Below are 20,645 nucleotides of genomic sequence, written 5' to 3' on the forward strand. Positions count from 1 at the left end.
GCTCAAGAGGTAAAACTGGTACTACTCACAGCTGTTGTACAAGTGCCAATCTTGTACAACAGCTGCCAATCTTGTCTATTCATGCATGCAATCTGACTGCTGAACCACTGGGGTGCTTCCTTTTTGTGACTGCAATTTGTAAGGTAACTATTACTTTGGGAGTGTGGAGCAGATTTTTTTAAGTGAGAATATGAGAGTAGCCTCTCCTGAACTCAGACTATAGTCATAGTCTCCCATAATAGCACAAACGTTTGCACTTACACATTTACAAGTTGTGCATATCACTGCCAACTTTCTTTCTTTGGGTGAAACAAGTATTAAATGTGTGTAAACCAACCCTTCAGCTTTACTCGCACTTTTTCCCTCATCTCTCTTTCTTTATATTATAGAAATTGGAAGATACTCGGCTAATGAAGCTATACTTTTTTTTTTCTTCCAAATGTTCATACTTGTTTTGATTCAACTGTTTTCAAGATTCAAACAACCTTAGAGCTAGCAATGAAAACCACAACACTGACAAATGGTGCTTCACTTTTATGTGTCCTTTGCGAAATTGTGTCAACAATTTTCTAGATCTGAAATGTGATAAATTACTTGCACAACACCTGACACACTAATTAAAATGTTTGAAACTTGCATGAAGCTTTCCAACTTGCATCAGTTAATACCTACCATTTCTGGTAAAACTAAAACAAGAACAAGAGCGCTCTTAGTCAAACTCAAGGTTTTAAAAAAATTGCTGGAGTGGAGATGACGTCTCCAATGTGAAGCCTGACCGTCACCACCCTAACTGGGCACGAGGCAATGTTAGCAAATAGCGGAAAATATACAAAACACTTTCTTCCCACCCCATGCTATCTAAGATGGTTAATTTTGCCATACACATATTGTTCGGCATCTTTTTTTCTGTTACTGGTTTGAAAAAAAAAAGGAACCTAAACTCTGTTCACAAATTTTGTAGCACATCATGTATTAGTACGCAGCCAAAAGTAATATTTTTTAGCCCAAAACTCTGAGCTTTTATTTTCCAATTAGCCTAGCATTTACAAGTGACCAAAAGCAAGTGAGCTACGAGCGGATTTCAACTGTTGCGGCCTTTCTTCAAAGAATTATAGACAAACTCTGGCTTCACCTGTGCTAGTAAGAACCAGTGGGGGCTGCCACTCCAGCAATGTTTTTTTAAACTTCCTTGGTCACACTCTTGCAAAATGTTGAAGGACCACTCAGTGCAGTCAAAATACCAGCAAAAAAGTTATTAGGCATGACACTGCCCCTTGCTACATTTTCCAAAACAGCACTCCCTTCAACATTTGCCCACATGCTGAGGTGACGAAATAAAAGCACTTGGCATACCTCGTGCCACAATCATACTAGCTGGCAATATTATGAATACCTGGTTAGCACAGTCACAGGAAAAGCACTATACAGCAGTGACAGTAAGCATATCGATGATGAGAGTGCCAAGCATGTCAAAACTGTCAGCATCAAGCATGCATAGAACCATTTCTCCGCAGTCAACATATTTGGCTTGAAACCTCATGGACAGTTCGTACTGTAGTTGCTGAAATGGGCAAAGCCCACATCAGTGTACTTGTTGCGGCAAATGTGGTACGATTTGCCTTGACAGCTACCACCCATTGTACCAGTTCTTAGCATGCGCAAGAGACTTGACACAGCTCTTGCACATTTGAGGCAAATACAGGAAACATTACAAGCATTGCCCTTTTCTTAGCAACACGACTATAACCGTGGATAAAAATATCTCAACTGTGAATGCTATTATTATTGGTACTGATGGAAATTTACCTTATTTTTTAATCACACTATAAACCAGAATGGATGAGTAGCACCTTTTTAACTTTCATGTTGCATCCTTGAGTTGATATTAATCCCCTTATAACCTTCTGAAACACCCAACAGAGCAGTGCTCTTATTTCTTTTCCTATTTTCCCTCTGAGCTGATGCAGCAGGTAGCTGCCACTGCATTCCATGAGGTCAATTCATTATAACGGCATCCTATCATCCACATAACCGATGTTAGTGCATGTGTAACTGCAGATCTGACACTAAAAACTGCACATGTTCACACAGAGTCCTGCACTTCGGCTCATTCCTGGCGAATACGGCAGCACAGTGGAATGGAACAAGCAGGGCCTAGTTGGGTTTCGGGGAGCGGTCAGCCTGATGTATGGGTGCCTGGCGTCTCCGCCCCACAAGGTCCAGCTCTAAGTCAGCTTCGTCACTGAATGATGAGTTCTCCGAATCACTGCTGTCTGTGTATACACCGAGGCCAGGGAGGACGCCAAGACAACGGAGTGCAGTCACTGGAGCTTGCATTCGCACTCGTTCGTCAGGCGACTGGCTCCGTTCTTCGTCACCGTCACCTTCACAAAGAGCATCAATGTGTGGCTCAGCTAGGATTCAGCAAAGCACCTGCAGCACCATCTTGGAGCACAGCAACACACAAAGTGACTGCATGAATAAAATGAGCAGCCAAATATCCTACTTCCTGTGTATGTGGTGCCAAAGCATAAATTTTGTAGCAAGGGCAGACGGTAACACACAACTCCTGTTGGATGCCATATTTGCAGGAACATGCACTTTTCTTCAAAACTTCTGGACTCGGAAGGCACCTCATTCAGGTTTGCAACACGAATATGGAGCTTTTTTTTTTTTTAACTTTATTTCTCTAGCGCTGCTACTACACCTCGCGCAAGAGCGTGCGAGCTGGGAGTCTCCCTTCTGAACTTCGTTGCTGTCTTTATTCTGCTAATTTGAAACTCTGCTAGTACTGCATCAATGTGGCTACAGCGTATTAATTGCAGCCTTGAGCAACATGATTGGCGCTTTGTGCAGGTGCATCAAGTGAAGAGTCTAAGTCACATTTTGTATCACCGCACAGTGTGTAAAAGGCTTCACCATATTTGATTGTGTCACAAGCATTCTTGTAGTGCTGCCTGTCCAATAACTTTGGTGGCATGCAGGACGATGCCCTTCTTGCTGACAGTGACAATGACGACAGAAGTCAAGAGTAAACGGTGCATACACTTGTCCTTTCACTTTATTTTACGACAGCTGTTTGTAGTAATCATGAACAACGCCCTACCAGCATCCACATTTATGCTTAATACATTTCTTTTTCTGAGAGACCGCAAGTCTCATCTTGCATTATGTTCATGGTCGCATTATTTACATGCAGATATGATACCTTAAATCTCGGAAGATACAATTCAACTCCCATGACAAGAAGGCATGGGTGGCATTTGTAGAAGTTTCTTCTAGGGGAAAGAAAGTTAAAGGTGCACTTTGCTCTTGAGAGAGATAATTTATGCTGGTTTAAGAGAAGCAATCTCAGTCTGTACAATACGTAAAAGAGGGACCTTGCTCTTGGAAACAGACACTGGAATTTTACACAATGGTTGACTACACTTCAGTCACATTTACAGCTTGTGCCCTCATGACTACTTGCAGGCATGTGTAAATACAAGGTTCAATTCTGTTTGTGCACATGACAAATGTAATGAAGTGCAAAAGGTAAAGTAAGCAGCAATAAATGCACTATCAGTTAACATCTGTGCTAAAGCAAGTAACTGCTATATTTCCTGCTCAAATTGTGGGGCCTGTGCTGTTGATGCTACAAGGATGAAGCAATAAAAAGTGATAGGAGTAGGGGATGGGAGAGTTTAGGATGAAGAGGACAAGGAAGAACAAAAGGGGGTGGGGGTAGTGGAGTTAAAAATAGCAGAAAGATGTACTGAGTAAATGGAACCCAACTAGAGACCATGAATACAAGTGACATGTGGCGTTATAATAAGCGGGCTTCTTGAGTAGACCACTTATTGGCCTGCATGTCATAAACCCTCGAAGCTGCTTGTCAGCTGTCAGTAATATTGCTAAACAAAGAATGTCTTCTATAATTACTACAAACTCTGCAGTGACTATTATTTTAGTTTCTTTTCAAGGATTGCTACTGAGGCTACACACGCTAAAAGTGAAGCAAGATCATCCGACACTCTTGCTGGCAAGTTCGTTCTGCAGTGTGTCACGAGACACTCATGCGACAGCCTGCCAAATGACGCTTAACGGCAAGAAACGTTTTTTTTGGAATTATGGAAATTTTGCCCATGTGACAAAGTAGAACAGTTCAAGTGTAAAAACAATACTGGTAGCACTTAGCTACATAGACATATCTACACTTCAAGAATGTCTACATAGTGCCTGTGTTAACAGGGGCTTCAGGCAAATAAAGGTTATTGGCAATTTAAAACTCATTTCTCAATTTTAACACTGAGTAACTGAGTTTGCATGCCCAAAATAGATCACTCAATATGCTGTCAACTTATTAAAAAGTGTATGATTCTTTATGTAGTGACTACAACAAGGAATACTTTTTGAAGTTCCTAAAAATATCCCCAAAACTAGAATTAGCACGCAAAAAAACTTTTGGGGCTACACTCTTAAACAACATTACACCCTTTTGCCACACAACAATAATCGTCATCTGTCTTGTCCGCATTTCCTTTCTTTAACACGGCAAGCCCGGTACTCCCAAGTCACGAACAGCATGCCCGTTATCAGCATGACAGAGCATTCTCGACAGAAAAGTAGCGAGCGCAGCGTTTTCAAGGAAGAAAACGCAAGCAAGACAGATGACGATTATCGTTCTGTGGCAAATATACACCCCAAAAGGTGTACATTTGTTTAAGAGTGTAGTTGTAACATTGCTTTGAAATAAAGTTGCAGAATAAATGCATACCAGAACTGTTTGTGCGCTGCTTCTTTTCCACATCAGTTGAGTCTGCACACTTCCGCTTCACAGCACCTGACAGCAGAGACAGCTGGCTTTTCTTTCCTTGACCAGGTGTGGTAGCAGCTGCAGTACCTTTTTTTATTTCTAGCCTTTTTGCTTCCAACGCCTCTTCAGATAGTGTGGCAACAGCTTTGTGTGTCAAGTCAAGGCATCTTTACAGACACTTATTTAAACAACATGCAAGTGCAAGCCACAAAGAATATCCTGGCCCAATGACTATAAGGTAAAACAGATTTAAAGCACAAGTACAATAAAACGACTAAATGCACTAGGTAAACAAAAAAAAATAGTAGTACAAGGAGGATTGAGGAGGCGCTGACCAACTTTTTATATGTTACAGCAGTTGCAAACATTACTCTATGAATCTTTTGCTGCACGGACTTCCAGAAGCTATGAAAAAAAGAAAGCCTCAGCTTTAATGACTTCATTCCTTTCAACCAATTTATAGCTAACAGCAGTTATGAGCTCTCACCTTGATATGTTTAGATTCCTACACAATATTGAGAACCCCTGGTATTCCTGGAAATTTTTTAGACAACTTCAGTGCCACTTGAACGAACTGCAAGATTTTTCTGACAAATGAAATGTGTTTTTTAATTAAAGGACAACAACCTGTTACATCTACGGAGTGTCAGCATCATGTAATGGTGAATAAATCAGTTCTTGTCAGGTAACAGAAGCTAAGCAGCATTGTTCTTGGCGAGCACACAGAAGGGAGCCCAAATGGGAACACTGATGGCTCCCTCTTTTGTTTTGCAAAACAGTTTCAGTGGCTGCAGCAAAGGGTGTTTCCTCTTCAACTCCTGAAAATGCTAAAGCATTAAGTAAGAGACCTGTTCTTAAAGTGTCAACAGATTTATTATAAAGAAGGACCTCACAATATGAGGATTCTTCCTCATTGCTTGTTCCCTCAGAGTGGCACACACTGGATGGGCAAGTAGTTGCCAGATATTGCCTAATTGCCAAAAATTGGTTACTCAATTGTTTTAATTACTCGCTGTAAGTACTATGGTGCAGAGCCAGTATTTCAGGAGGTCACCGTGGAAGGCGAGAGCAACACATGCAATTTCGTATGAGCCAATAATTGCTCAGATGTTCATCAATTTTTTGCCTTTTCATACTCTAATTCTGTAAGTGGGTGCACAGTGTACTGGAGCTGCGAGAGTGTGACATGTACAACTGGGATGGAGAAAGGTAAAAAATTGTCGACAAGTACCTAAGCAATGAATGTCTCTTGAAACTGCGTGAATTGTTTCAGCCTCCCATGGTGACCACTTGCAACATTGCCTTTGCAACGTTAGCCTTAAAGCCAGTAATGAAAAATTTAATAAGTTTATTTAAGGTGGCCGTGACATCAAAATTTTTTAGCTTCATTTATGCACTGCACACTAAGCCATGATATGCATCCCACAGCAAGCTGGTAAAACTTGAGCACAACAATAGCCGGGCAAGGGAATAGTTCACAATCGCCATTCAGCCTCTAGAGTCTGTGAAGCAGTAAGTTTACCTAGGTCAATTACTCACAGGGGACCCTGATCATGAGAAGGAAATTTACAGAAGAATAAAAATGGGCTGGAGCGCATACGGCAGACATTGTCAGATCCTGACTGGAAGCTTACCATTATTATTAAGAAGAAAGGTGTACAATCAATGCATTCTACCGGTGCTGACATATGGGGCAGAAACTTTGAGACTTCGAGTTAAGGACTGTGCAAAGAGCGATGGAACGAAGAATGTTAGGCATAACATTAAGAGACAGGAAGAGAGCGGTGTGGATCAGAGAGCGAATAGGGATAGCAGATATTCTAATTGACATTCAGAGAAAGAAATGGAGCTCGGCAGGTCACATAATGCGTAAGTTAGATAACCGGTAGACCTTTAGGGTTACAGAATGGGTGCAAAGAGAAGGGAAGCACAGTCGAGGACGGCAGAAGACGAGGTGGGGTGATGAAATTAAGAAATTCACAGGTGGTAGCTGGAATTGGTTGGTGCAGGACAGTGGTAATTGGAGATCACAAGGAGAGGCCTTCATCCTGCAGTGGACATAAAATAGGCTGATGATGATGACATTCAGTGCGGGAAAAAATTTGTAATTGCAAATTATATTTTTTTATATCGTAATTGAACTATACAGCAGTCTGGCAACACTCAACACTGACAGGAAATGAAACAAAGTGTGTTCTCCCTGGTCAATGCGTGCAGTACAAGTGTGGTTTTGTTTTCACATGTGCATCTAGGCAGTCGGTACAAGACACACTCGCACAGCAGCAGGCATGCGGTGCTGCCATGGTACGTAAATGGTTTTGAAATGTTTTAGAGCAGGTGATACAGTCATGGCTCCATATGTGACCCTGCACTTCTAGATGCCACACAAGCGATGCCAAAACGGCGGTTGCTATTGGTGGGAGGGGCTCACAGGCAATGATTTTAAGATGTGCGCATGAGAGCCTTATAAGTGTATAACCATATTGGCTCCTGTAGTCTGCTACAAGGATAAACTAGATAAACAAATAGTTCAATGACCATGTCATGGGTTCCTTTTAGTTAAGAAACGTACTATGGCCGCTACTTTCCCATCTACTGTCCGGCATACCGAGGGAATGAGCAGTGAAGAAAGAATTCTCAACTGTGATAGCATAGGCCACCAGGTAACCAGATATCCCTATCGTAGCAGGATCCACCCTGCTCTAAAGATGGGGCCTGCCGCCGACTTGCCAAACTGTTAACTTAAAATGAATAAAAATCCCACGAACACATCACCGGGGCATATGGGAGGAGGGGGGATGAACGACTTCTTTTTTTAAAGTTTGCCCTAAACACACACTTTTTATGGGATACATAAACACTTTATTAATGCTGTTTTACCTTTAGATGCAGCACACAAGCAGTAGGAAAGAGTGGAACTGATAAGCAACATGTTTTGAGACCGCAGTGACTTTTACAGCGACTTTGCTAATGCCAAGTTTGCCTGCTTCAAGAACTTGTTTAAATAAAGGTGCTAGAAGCAAGTACTATCTCTCTGATACCCTTTCACCATCAGAGGACTTCGAAGGGTATAGCCAGATACAGACAAGCGAAACTCCGTTCAAGTCTTGTTTGCAGTGCTAAATATCCATTCAGCATCAGTGTGAGGAACTCGCGGGATCCAGAGCATTATCAATGCAAACCTGAGGAACCTCAGCTGTGAGCACTAAGAAGTACATGGGAAGCTGTGCTTGTATTATATGGTGCTTTACACTGTTGCAACAGGACGATGCAGGTACCATCACAATTTTTTTTTTTGCATGCATCACTTGCAACTTGTGCCACCACATCTTTCAACACCTTTTAAACTTTTTTGCAAACAAAATATATTTTTCATAAAGCTTGACACAACATTAGTAAAATCATTGAATGAGCCTGAATTTGCAAAGTTTACAGAATATCTGGGAGAGTTGATGCAGCAGGTATGCTGTTGTGTGCTTCAACTTGCCAGTACGACTTTTCCATACAAGGGTTGAATGCAGCTCTTGTGCAAGCAAGACAGACTTACAGCTGTATAACTCCAAAGACTGCGACACTGAATGCAGCAAAGCAACAGACGATGCAGCTCTGCTAAATTGTGATCGAGGAAGTGTAGACGAACATTTACATGCATGGGAACCACCTTGCCTACACACAGTGGGATAACTGCCACATGGGGCCGGAAGTGAATGAGACCTTTATATACACTCAAAATGCAGCCTTTCAATATGTCTCTCAACCCACAAATTTAACTCAATACCTCCTGAGTTGAATACGACATTTACCATCAAGACCAAATGAAAGAAAGCAAGAAAATTGAACAGGAAGCTTTCTTATTGACTGATCTTGCTTAGCAGAACACCTCAAATTAGAACCATCATGATGGACATGGTAAATTCGCATTAGCATTGGAAATGAAGGTTGTGCAGATTGATGCCAAAAGGAATTTATATCCACGCAGTCACCCTCATAACCTATGTATACAGCACTATTAAACAACAGAGAAAAAAATGCTAGCTGGATGAGTTGTGCAGGGAAGGCCTTCGAGGTGAGGTCAGTTCTCTATCAACATTCCCTCATCAAAACACCCATGAAAGGCAGCAGCAGTTATTTACTGGGTCATTCCATGCGAAATGCCCCAGACACCAAAAGTGACCATCATTGACTTTCTTGAAAAAAGTTGGGCTAGATGGCTATTGTGTGAATAATGTTTCATCGAAGTATTTTCGTTGCAAAAAATGTTTTGACCACGTGAGCGCTCTTAGAGATTTCCGCAAAGGAGCAAAAGTTGGTTGGAGGTACATATTTTTAATCAGGTCTGAAACGAGGTACAACTACAAATTTTATTTTAGACCATTGTATTGGCATCCTTCTTTCATATGACATCATAATTGAATGCATTTTAGAATTTTCCGTGTTTATTTGGCTCAGTAAAAAAGCAATAAAAGTTGCATTTTCAGAAAATTTTCCCATAAGCTGCGTTATTCTTTCAGCTACCACAATTTTTCGCCATTTTTGCCTGTTACGATAGTGTATGTAAAAATAATTTGGAAATAAGAAATATATTTTTTGAGAAAAATATCTGCAAAGCTGGCAAGAAATGAATTTGTTGTGATATTCAAGCCAAATTTAAGCATTAAGTCCCTCCAGATAAGAATATGTCAGATAGCTCAATATATGCACTGACCTCTTAGTTTGTGAATCAGAAATTTTCGTTCGAGTACATTTTGTCTGAAGCGAGAAAACAATTTTTGAAGTCAACAACAAATATCACCAGCAGGCACTGTGTACCACTCTCGTCGTCTGTGCTCTCGTCATCTGCTCTGCTCTTCGTCATCTGCCACCAGATGACGGCTAGTATACAGGGTGACCACTTTTCAGTTTTATGGAATTTTTAAAAGTCGCCTGTTGCAGATACCACAATTCTAGCCCTTGAGCTGTATTGTTCAGAGAGGCGGACATTACTTGCACCAAAAATCGAAACATATTCAACGAAATAACTAATGTTCACTAATTAACCCCCTAATTAATTATTGTATGGCACACATTGAAATTTACAAATTGTAGCCGGTGAGATTGTCAGGCATATCCACTTCGAATAATTTTCTAGAATGCCACCAGTTTCGAGATATGCGCTATTAAACTCACCGTAAAAATTCACTGTTGGTCAGCTTACATTTTTTAACAAAACGCACTTTTATGCATTCAAGCATGAAAGTAACTGTATTTCGTCCCATACTTTGGGAAATAATATCTCAAAATCGCTGTCATTCTGCAAATTCATTCTAAATGAATACATCTGACAATCTCACTGGCTACAATTAATAAATTTCAATATGTGCCATATAATAACTAATTAGAAAGTTAATAAGTGAACATTAGTTATTTCGTTGAATATGTGTTTCGATTTTGGTGCAAGTTATGTCCGCCTAACTGAACAATCCAGCTCAAGGACTAGAATTGTGGTATCTGCATCAGGCGATTTTTAAAAATCACATAAAACTGAAAAATGAGCACCCCGTATACTAGCTGCTCTCTGCGGGGCGGCAGACGACGAGAAGAGCAGACGACACGCAGACGATGACAAGCAGATGACGAGGAGAGCTGCGGCACATATGCAGTGTGCCTACTGGCGATATTGGTTGCTGTATCAAAAATTTTTTTCTTGCTTCAGACAAAGTTTACTCGAAAAATTTCTAAATCGCAAGATAAGAGGTCGGTGGGCATATTGAGCTATCTGACATATTTTTATCTGGAGGGCCTCAATGCTTAAACTTGGCTTGAATATCACATAAAATTCATTTCTTGCCAACTTTGGAGGTATTTTTCTCAAAAAATGTATTTACTTATAATTCCGAATTATCTTTAGCATACACTATTGCAACACGCAAAAAGGGAGAAAAATTATGGTAGCTGAAAAAATAACGCAGTTTACAAAAAAAAATTTATGACAACGCAACTTCTGTTGCTTTTTTTTTTACTGAGCCAAATAATCATGGAAAATTCCAAAATGCATTCAATTATGACATCACATGACAGAAGGATGTCAATACAATGGCCCAAAATAAATTTGTTATTGCACCTAGTTTCAGACCTGATGAAAAAATATGTACCTCCAGCCAACTTTTGCTTCTTTGTGGAAATCTCAAAGAGCACTCACGTGATCAAAACATATTTTGCAACGAAAATACTTTAGTGAAACCTTATTCACATAGTAACCATCTAGCCCAACTTTTTTCAAGAAAATCAATGATGGTCACTTTTGGTGTCTGGGACGTTTCGCATGGAATGACCCTACTTGAACAATTTCAGCGCATAATTCAATTTGCCCAGCTTGAATGCAGCAAGAAAACTAAGGCATTGATAGTTAAGAATATGTTGCTACAGCAATCATGTTACATGGACAATAATTACCCAATTATAAAAAAAAGTGAATTTCTTGTATTTTTATGAAACACAGCATCAATTTTACTTAATGTAGGTTCATTGCCCATGCACTTATGTGAACCAGTTTATGGCAGTGCACGAGATGTTCAGAAATTGTGAGCTGGAGTTCAGCAGTGTAGGTGCAGTGCGACCCTTGAGACAACTGCCAAGGTGTAGCTGCGGTGCAGGCCTTCTGTTTGTCTGCTTAACGTGCACCATCCTAATAAGGTAGAGGGAGGGTACAGCACAGTAACGGGTCCAGAACCACAGTGATCGGTTTATGAGGTGTTTGGTCTTAAAAAGTGGCAATCTCACATTTGTGTTGGGGGAAAAAAAAAAGCATAGAAATGTGTAAAAGACTGGAACTGCATGGTTGGCCCTGCCAATGACAGAAGAAGTAAATACATGCTGTGTGTTCAGTTAATGGGTAACTGTTCTTATGCTACAGAACAATCAGGCAAAATTCTAAAAGCAATGTGCACCGTAGAAAGTCAATATTGTTACGCGAAGGACAAGTCAGTAAGACGAGCAACTATTTGCAGGTTATATTTACAACAGCGGTTGCAGCGCTGACCAGTTTGATTCGCAGCGCGAGCTTAGTTCGTTCTTCCTCCTCTTTTCTCGAATGACGGCGCCCATGCACCTCGTTCAAACAATGAAATACCACACGCATGCAGCAATATCGTAGATTAAATTATGTTTTCGCTGGCAAACACGTGAATTTTTCTTCTCATTTCCTTTCCTCAGTTTTACAGGGCAACACATAAATAAAACCACCAGCACTGATAGATTGACAGAGACAAGTTGTTTAACCTGAAGTAGTGTTGCTTTGACCAGCACAAACACTGAATTGCAGGCTACGGCATATACACATCATTCTAGAATACATGTGCACAATATACCCCGTGTTGTGTAGACACAACATATATGCATAAGTGGCACTTAGCAATGTTTACACCTATGTGCTGCGTTGTCTGCTGAAGTATGCACCAAGTCAACACCACCAGTAAGGGATGGTGCAGAAAAATTATGAACCTGCAGGGTTGTGAACCAGGCCTAAACCTTTTCTGCACCTTTTGAAACGAATGGCAAAGTTGAGAGGAGGCCATGAGGCACATTTTGAGGGCGCAGAACCAAGTGAACTGGTTCAGATGGTGCAAGTGAATTAACTCTTACCTCGATTAAATGAAGCATTTCAGTCACTGCCTTTCTTTGATATAGAGCTCATATACGCATTGAAACCAGCCATTCAAAGGAACTAGCAACAGACAACACATGTGTATTTGGTCACTTTTGTCTGCCAAGAAAAGTGCTACTTTCTGCTCACTGATGTCGACAGAAACAACCTCAATATCGAACAATGTACAACACACATCCCGCATATCATAAGAATGGGCTTTACACAAAGAAAACTAGGCGGAACTTTTTAATGCTGCAGCATATGTACTTGCCAAATTCTTATAATAAAACAAGCAGCAACTTTCAACAATGTGCCTTGTCCTTCTAGATGCCATCTTTTCACAGATTACCATCCTTGCTACCTATGTTAATTGGATTGCAGTTTATATTTATATTTATTGCATTTGTTTAAAATATTTATTGCATTAATTTTATGGGTGTAGTAAGTGAAGGAAATCCAATGCAAAGTAAGCTTTCAGTTATGATGTTGTGGCTTCTATCTTCCTTTTTTTAAAGCTAACCCAATGCCTTTCTTGGCACTTTTCCATAGACAAGAGGAACACATTATACTCAGAGCCAATAAAGTTCCCTTTGCAGCCAGTTTCATTTTCTGTGCTTCTTCACAAAACACATGAACCTGCTATTGCTGTTGCCAATAGTACAGCAACGTAAACTGTACTGTGTTTAAAATTAATGCAGTCATGCATTCCACAGATTTGTGTGCACCCATGTAGATGTAAACTGCAACCATTTGACAGTTCACCGGTGGCATATATTCTGTGATCAATATAAAGGATATCCTATATTCCTCAATCTCTTGCATGTCTTCTTTCATTCGTTGCGATTCAATCTCTTGCTTCCGCATATCGACATATTCGAGGAATGTGACCTCGTCATCATCCAGGCCTCGAATCATGTTCTCTAGAATGATGCAGGTCATCCAACAACATAATTAGACACAAGTCGCAGCACATCATCAATATCAATAAAATTATCTGCAGCTGAAATAGAACCTACTGAGCTTGTGTGCTTCTTCATAGTCTGCTTGCTTCTTCAGCCTCTGCTCTTCTAGTCTTTCAAACAATGATCGAGGGTCATATTCTTCTTCAGGTGCCTCTGTTGGAAGATGAAAAATAACATCCAACATTTTCACAACCACACGCAACTTGCACAGTATATGAAAAATATGGAATGCCAAACCCTGCAGTACTCTTTTTCTGATTAACTCGTGTTTTTGGAATAAGGTGCAATAGACTATCGCGATACAACATAACAGTACCCACATGAAAGTGTTGTCTTGCATTCACACTATGCAAAAATAAACCACCACACAGCCATAGCAAATCATGGAACACACTTCGGGTATGATTTAGGAAGACTTCGATTCATATTGACATCATTTGTTTAGTGGAATTTCATTATTTCCCATGATGCCGTGTTTACCATGAAAATATATGTTTAAAAGGATGTTTAAAAGGAAAGGGTATAAACCAGTTAGTTTGATCACACACTAGAATACAACTAATTCATCCTTATAAATTTAAATTTTCAACAAATTAGGCATCACAAGAAACAAAACAATGAAATTCTGCTAGACAAATGATGCCAATATTCATTAATGTCTTCACATATGGTGCCTCAAGTGTGCACCATGATTTGGTATTCGATTTCATTTCGTCTAAATGACACTTGGCAGCACATGTGGTGCACCAACATGCATGTTTTTGCCAAGCTCCACCTTTTTGAAACTACACAGAAGAAGCTAAATTTTGTAACCTAAGTAATGCCTAACAGTTTAATCTCAAAATGAGCACAGCGTGCAAGATGGAGACAGAGGAAGAGGCATACATGGCACTGACTTTAACAATGTTTATTGGTGATGCAAAGGCCATATACCTGGTATTTTTGTCAAGACTTTTTTAATATCGCCTGTGGTAGATGTCACAATTTTAGTCCTTGATCTGGTCCACTCAAAGAGGAGGACATTACTTGCACGTTAAATCGAAATGCACAATCAACTAATTAAAAAAAAATCACAAATTCAGTTTTCAACTAATTACCTTATGGCACACACCGCAGTTTATAAATTGTAGCCAGTGAGACGGCAAGGCATATCCCCTTTAAAAGAATTCTGTGGATGACATCGTTTTGTGATATGGGCCATCAAACTCGCAGTAAGATATACACTGTCATTCCACTTACTTTTTGAACAAAAGGTTGTTTTACGCATTAAAGCACAAAAGTAACAAGACCCCTATTGTATTTACCTGCAAAGCTTGGGAATAATTATCTCGAAAATGGTGTCGTCCAGAGAACTTGTCGAAATTCGATCTGCTTTTCTAACTCCCTGATTACAATTTGTAAATTGCAATGTGTGCAATAAGGTAATTCGTTAAAAACTTCATTAGTGCATTTTTGCTAAACAATTATGCATTTCAGTTTGTGTAAATAATGACTGCCTGTTTAAGCCATCCAGCTCAAGGATTAGAATTATACTATATGCCACAGGTAATTTTTAAATTGGTTGGAGCCTTCTCAGTGACACCTGGTATATAGAGGCATGTGCAGAAAGAAAATGAAATGAAAAAAAGAAACATCTTAACTAGTCAAAAAGTGCATGCAAAACCGTCAGATCTGATTCAGCTATGTAATCTCACCTGGTGTCAGCACAGTAACGGGGATCTAACGCACAAACTACCTAGCTTCGCAATGTAGCCTGCTTCTATAAATTTGCATGTCAGCTGCAGGCTGTGCTTCATTAAGAGTTTAGAACGTTCAAAGAGGAACATGCAGCCGTAGTCACAGCAATTAATTTCCAGGTGGCCTTGGGCAGTGTTTTACACATTGCTGTGGTGCTCCCTTAAATTAGCTCATTCAGGCAACTGCCGATTTCCCCAACATATTTCTTCCCAAAAGTCAGCGGAATCAAGTACACCAAAGGTATGGCACAGAGCACAATACGCACTGTTTCACCAACGACCTTCAGCAGCGGACGTTCAGGATGTTCAGCATGATCAAGAATGTGCTTGGTGTCAGTATTGTAACAAATGCATCAAAACAGTTTTAACTTATTGGACTCCTTCGCGGATATTGGAAATGACTGTGTCAAACACTTGGTTCAGCTTTTACACATTATTCTAAACAAGATTTGAGCATGCAGTGATATAAAGAACAAAACATGCAAAGCAGCATTACCAGCGGAGAAAAAGACAAGTGGCGATCGCATCATAGCCGCTGTACAGCAAGCTGCACCCCCTCGGCGGTGGGTTGCATCCACAGCGGTCTGACCCCTGCCACCCGCCGCACCCCCCTAGTGAAGCCATTGGCGAAAGCATACACCAGCTGAAAAGAACCGGCTTGCCGTTCTCTAGTATTTTTTTTTTTTTTTGATGCGAGGATAAATGCCTCAGGGCATACAAGGGTATGTGATGGGGGTGAATAAGGATGATTAAATGAATGAAAAAAGATTTGCTGACTTAATGAAGTCTAAGAGGGACCGATAATGCGGTCCCTGCGTCCAAGCAGTGTAATGGCTCAGATTATGCGGCGAGAGTCCCGCTGCTGCGAGGTGCCGGAGCCTCGTCGGTTTGAGTGCAGGGCAAACCCACAGCAGGTGGTGGATGTCGGCTTCAACATTTCGCGACTTGCAGAGCGGACACTCAGGACGAGGATATAGCGGGCGAAAGTGCGGCCACTTCCTAGTCACGGCAGGAGTGAGGGCTACCCCGACCCGTATCCTCCGAAGCGCAACCTCCTCTGCACGGGCGAATCAGAAAGCCTCTATTTTTTTAGCGAAATTACGGCTGTAAATGCAAACATATCCATTCCCAGTGGTAGACCTTTCTTGGACCGGCCCGGCCTTATCTGCCAGTAGTGCCGTGACACGGCGCTGCTGTCAGTTGTTAAAGATGGCGGTTGTGCATCACATGTCCACGGTGTACGAGCAACAAAATGAGATTAGTTTTCTATGGAGCAAGGGATGAATGCCCATTGAAATCCACAGGGAAATGCAGCACATGTATGAGGAGAGGTGCCTCGCTTTGAGAAGTGGTTGTGTTGAGAGTTTGCAAAAGGCCGATAAGACTTGAATGACAATGAGCGTACGGAGAGGCCACGTGGGTACCAATTCTACCACAGGGACATCTGAAATTTAGTGCTGCAATGGGGCAAATGCCTGAACCGATGTGCTGACTATGCGGAAAAATAGTGTAGGGCATGTAGGACAGTGTGTACATTTGTAATTACTTGTATGTACTTGATTTTGGCTAATAAAAAATAGGGGCAATGTCTTTCTGATCCACCCTTGTATTGCAGAGGCTGAAAAGGATTTGGCAGCATGCTGGTATCACAGGTATTTTCTTCACACCGGAAAAACTTTACAAGCCTTGAAAGTGCAATTTGCAAACTTTTCAGCAGCCAATTGGAGTGGATACTCTGTGAAGCACAATATGAGTTATGTGCCCTGCGCCATAGCCACGGTTTACTTGATTCTGCTGACTTGCAGGAAGAAATATGTTGGGCTAACTGACAGGCAATTAAATAAGTGTTCAAGGGAGCATCACAACAATGTGCAAAACACAGTCCAAGGCCACATCAGAATTTACTACCGTGACTACTGACGTGTGCCTCGTTTTTGAATGGTCTGAGGTCTTGCCAAAGCTTAGCATGCAGCTGACGCATGAAATTGTAGAAGCAGGCAGTTTATGCATTAGTCCCCTATCAATTGCACTGACACTAAGTGAGATTACATTTCTAAAAATTCTTAAGGTTCTACACTATTTTTTTGCATTGATAGCATGTGGCCTTGAAGGTTATATTTCATTTCTCTTGTTTGATTAGACAATTTTTTATTTCTATGCATACCTCTATATATATGGTCCTTGCATCCGTGATAAACACTGTCGGAAGTCAGCACTGCACCTACATCTTTTGCACTTTGCTCATTTTTCCATTAATTTTCAACTCGTCTAAGCATATAGCTGCACCTTGTATGCCGTTTAAGGTTTCCCGAGAGATCATGGTTGCAGGATGATCCCGAGCCACGCAAGGATAATCATGGTTGCAGGATGATCCTGAGCCACGCAAGGATAATGGAAAAGCGCTGCCCTCAATGACATAGGTATGTACAAACACTTTTGCAAGCTGAGTGGCAGTTTTAAGCTTAGTCCAGATAAAGCTATACCAATTCATAGTCATACGATTTTCGGGTTTAGTAATATTTCTATACGTGGACAACACTGTGCTCAATAGTGCACACTTATCGGTGTAAAAAGAATATGGAGCTGTCTGCATTATTAGACATAAATATACGAGCAGTGTTGCCCAAACGGGGCAGCAAGGCAAGTGTCATCACATAGTTGGACGTGCTAGAAGAACACCAATCTTTCCCTTGCATCCAAATCAGCCTATGTCCCCTATACGAGGGCGTTAAAACCCGCCACAGTAGCTGTGCTATCCAGAATTGAATCAACATCTGCCTTGCTATACAATACTACAGCACACACAATTTCATAAACGTGATTTATGTTTGTCTATTCTTCAAATTATGCATTTTTAGCGGATTACGACTGAATTTTGCAGCACGTCACACTGTTAAGTAAGGAAGAGGGACTGTCCTCTTCCTTGGCAATAACTGCCAGTCGAAAATTTGACGGTGCACGAGTCAAGGAGCACTAAATACGCGAAGAAACAACTCGGCTGTTGACTTCTTTTTTCCATTACTCCATACACTTGCGACATCTCGTTCCATAACTAGCAACGCCGTAAAGTACGGACACATAAATTTCTTCTGCGACGTTATAAACATGGACACGAGTACCTCCCGACCCGGCGACGCACACCAAGTAAACCCTAGACACGTACCAACAGGATCATCCGCCTTTCTGACTTTTTCCCATTCTTCTTGCCTTTTCCTGCGTATTTCTTGAAGTTCGCTTTCAGATACAAACGATTTGAACTTAGGAATCGTGTCCTGCGAGGTGCTAGAGGTGCTACCTGCAAAACTCATTGTGAACGTGCACTTTTCCCAGTGCGCACCAGAGACAACCTCAGGATTACTGCAGCATTTGATACAGCTACGACTGTACGCACAACTTATTCACTCGATAACGCGTATAGTAGGAGGGAATGAGCGTTCTGTTATAACAGCAAGTTGTAGGCGTTGACTAGGAAGTAGCACTGCGCTTCAAATATTATGCTACACCGCCATTACCACTATTGTAAGATTTGGCGCTACTCGTGGACACGCGCACAACGTCGATTTGCAGACTCTTGTACAATAAACTTCGAGTTGTTGTATTAACTAGCGCCCTCTTTTGCGCTGGCAATATTATTATTGGTTTTGTTTTTACAAAATGTCATTGCTTTAATATGTATAATGTTAAAATTAATATATAATGCTTTCGCATTAAAAAAAGTCAGGAGCGTAGCAAGGACCGCGAGCGATGTGGTATGCATGGGGCATTTCGGAGGTAGCGTGCTTCTGTTTAGTATCTTCCCGAGCATCGGGCGCATGCGTGAGTTGCGAGAGAGACATTTGGGAACTTTGGCTGCAGGCGATGTGTAGTGTTGTGGTAGGCAAAATCATATGGAATCGCATATGGTGCAGGGTGCAGGCGCACGCTCAGGGCACTGAGGACAACTGCGTCGTCTGCTACAGCGGTCGCCATGTTCAGGCTCACCGCAGTCAGCACCGAACGTGGCGGGCGTAGAGACATAAACAAAGCTTCTGATAGGTATACACCGACTTTCTTTTCGCTGGCAGCATGAACATGCATAAATGGTGTTCGAGCATCTACCGACAGAACTATGTGCGTGATCACGAGTACCTGCATGCAGTCAATTCTTGCAACTGGATCCAGTATACCTGAAAACTAACTAACTAACTAACTAACTAACTAACTAACTAACTAACTAACTAACTAACTAACTAACTAACTAACTAAATAAATAAAACAACTGAAGTGATGTCGGCAATAGAAATCAAGTGGTGCTCTTACCTGTACAACTTGCCTGTGCATCGTGCATGTGCGAAGTCGTACATGTATATATTACCTGTACATCGGAAACAGACGCACATTGGAGCCTTTCCCGCAAAGAGAAGTGCATCTGATATTAGAGAGAATGAGAGGCAGGGAGGTTAACCTAAGTTAACCATAGTCGTGCCTGGTTGGTTACCGTACAAGTCAGTAGGGCCGTAACCTGTGGAAGGGAAGAGATAGATATTTATTATGAGAGAAAAGCTGAGAGGTGGGCCTCAACCAATACTCGGCGTTGGGGGAAGGGGAAAGTGTGTAGAAAGATAGAATGGCGAAGACGTTGATTATGAGGATGAAGATGGTGAAAAACCTGCACGGTCCAAGACCATTCAAAGTCTCTTATCCAGTCCGCTCTCATGCAAAAATTTGTTGAGAGCCTCCAGAATATCAGGCTGATGACGAAGATCAGGCGAAGGCCACAATAGAAACGTTTCAGTCAATTCTGCAACGACAAATTTCGACAAGATGTGTGTCGGCGATTTTCTCTGTACATGAAATCGCGGGCGGTTGCACAAGAGGTGTTCTGTCGTCTCAGGAATGCCGCATTCCTCACAATTCGGACTGCCCCCCCGGACGATGAGATGCAAGTAGCGGCGGCTAAAGGCCACACCTAATCGTAATATTTGAAGCAAGCTTGCACTGCACATTTTCACGGTGGGTGGTATCCGTATTTTCATCTCTGGGTCGAGTTCGTGAAGGTGGCGATGACGATGACCTGGCGAAGACCAATATACTGCGGTATTATCCCGCAGAAGTCTATACACTAGGACATTATGACTGGTCGTGAAAATGGGATGGACACTGCAGTGTGGCGTTAATGTGGGCCATCTTTGCCTCCACGTCGGCGAGTTCGTTTCCATGTAAGCCACAGTGTCCCGGAATCCACTGAAACCTGATGTAATGGCCAGCTCTTAAGGCGACATCGTGTGGGTCGATCACTTCTTGAGCAAGGACATAGTAAGGTCCTCGTCTAAGTGCACAATCAATCATTAGGGATCACTTGGCTTGGAATCACAAAACATAGTCCAAGTCTGATGTGGCGGCATAGAGATTTAACGAATTGCCTCCCGAATGGCAGTAGTCTCTGCTGCCGTTGATGTAGTTTGGGGATCGAGAAGGAAGCGCTTAATGCCGAATATGCTCATATTCGGTATTACTAATGCCGCGGTTAAAGTGGTTGTTGACACCGA

The 20,645-nt window shown here is 41.5% G+C and overlaps 1 protein-coding gene across 1 annotated transcript; it reads right to left on the reverse strand.

The window, feature by feature from the left end:
• Positions 1 to 519: 519 nt before the first annotated feature.
• LOC126545688 (PSME3-interacting protein) lies at positions 520 to 18,649 on the reverse strand. The gene is made up of 5 exons (XM_050193632.3): positions 18,281 to 18,649; positions 13,436 to 13,534; positions 13,217 to 13,339; positions 4,757 to 4,942; positions 520 to 2,384 (listed from the first exon to the last, which is right to left on the reverse strand). The coding sequence occupies exons 1-5, from the start codon at positions 18,423 to 18,425 to the stop codon at positions 2,155 to 2,157; spliced, it is 783 nt and encodes a 260-aa protein (XP_050049589.1). The 5' UTR covers positions 18,426 to 18,649; the 3' UTR covers positions 520 to 2,154.
• Between the last annotated feature and the right edge of the window lie 1,996 nt (positions 18,650 to 20,645).

The sequence above is a fragment of the Dermacentor andersoni genome, chromosome 1, assembly GCF_023375885.2.
Source record: "Dermacentor andersoni chromosome 1, qqDerAnde1_hic_scaffold, whole genome shotgun sequence".
NCBI classification, from domain to species: domain Eukaryota; kingdom Metazoa; phylum Arthropoda; class Arachnida; order Ixodida; family Ixodidae; genus Dermacentor; species Dermacentor andersoni.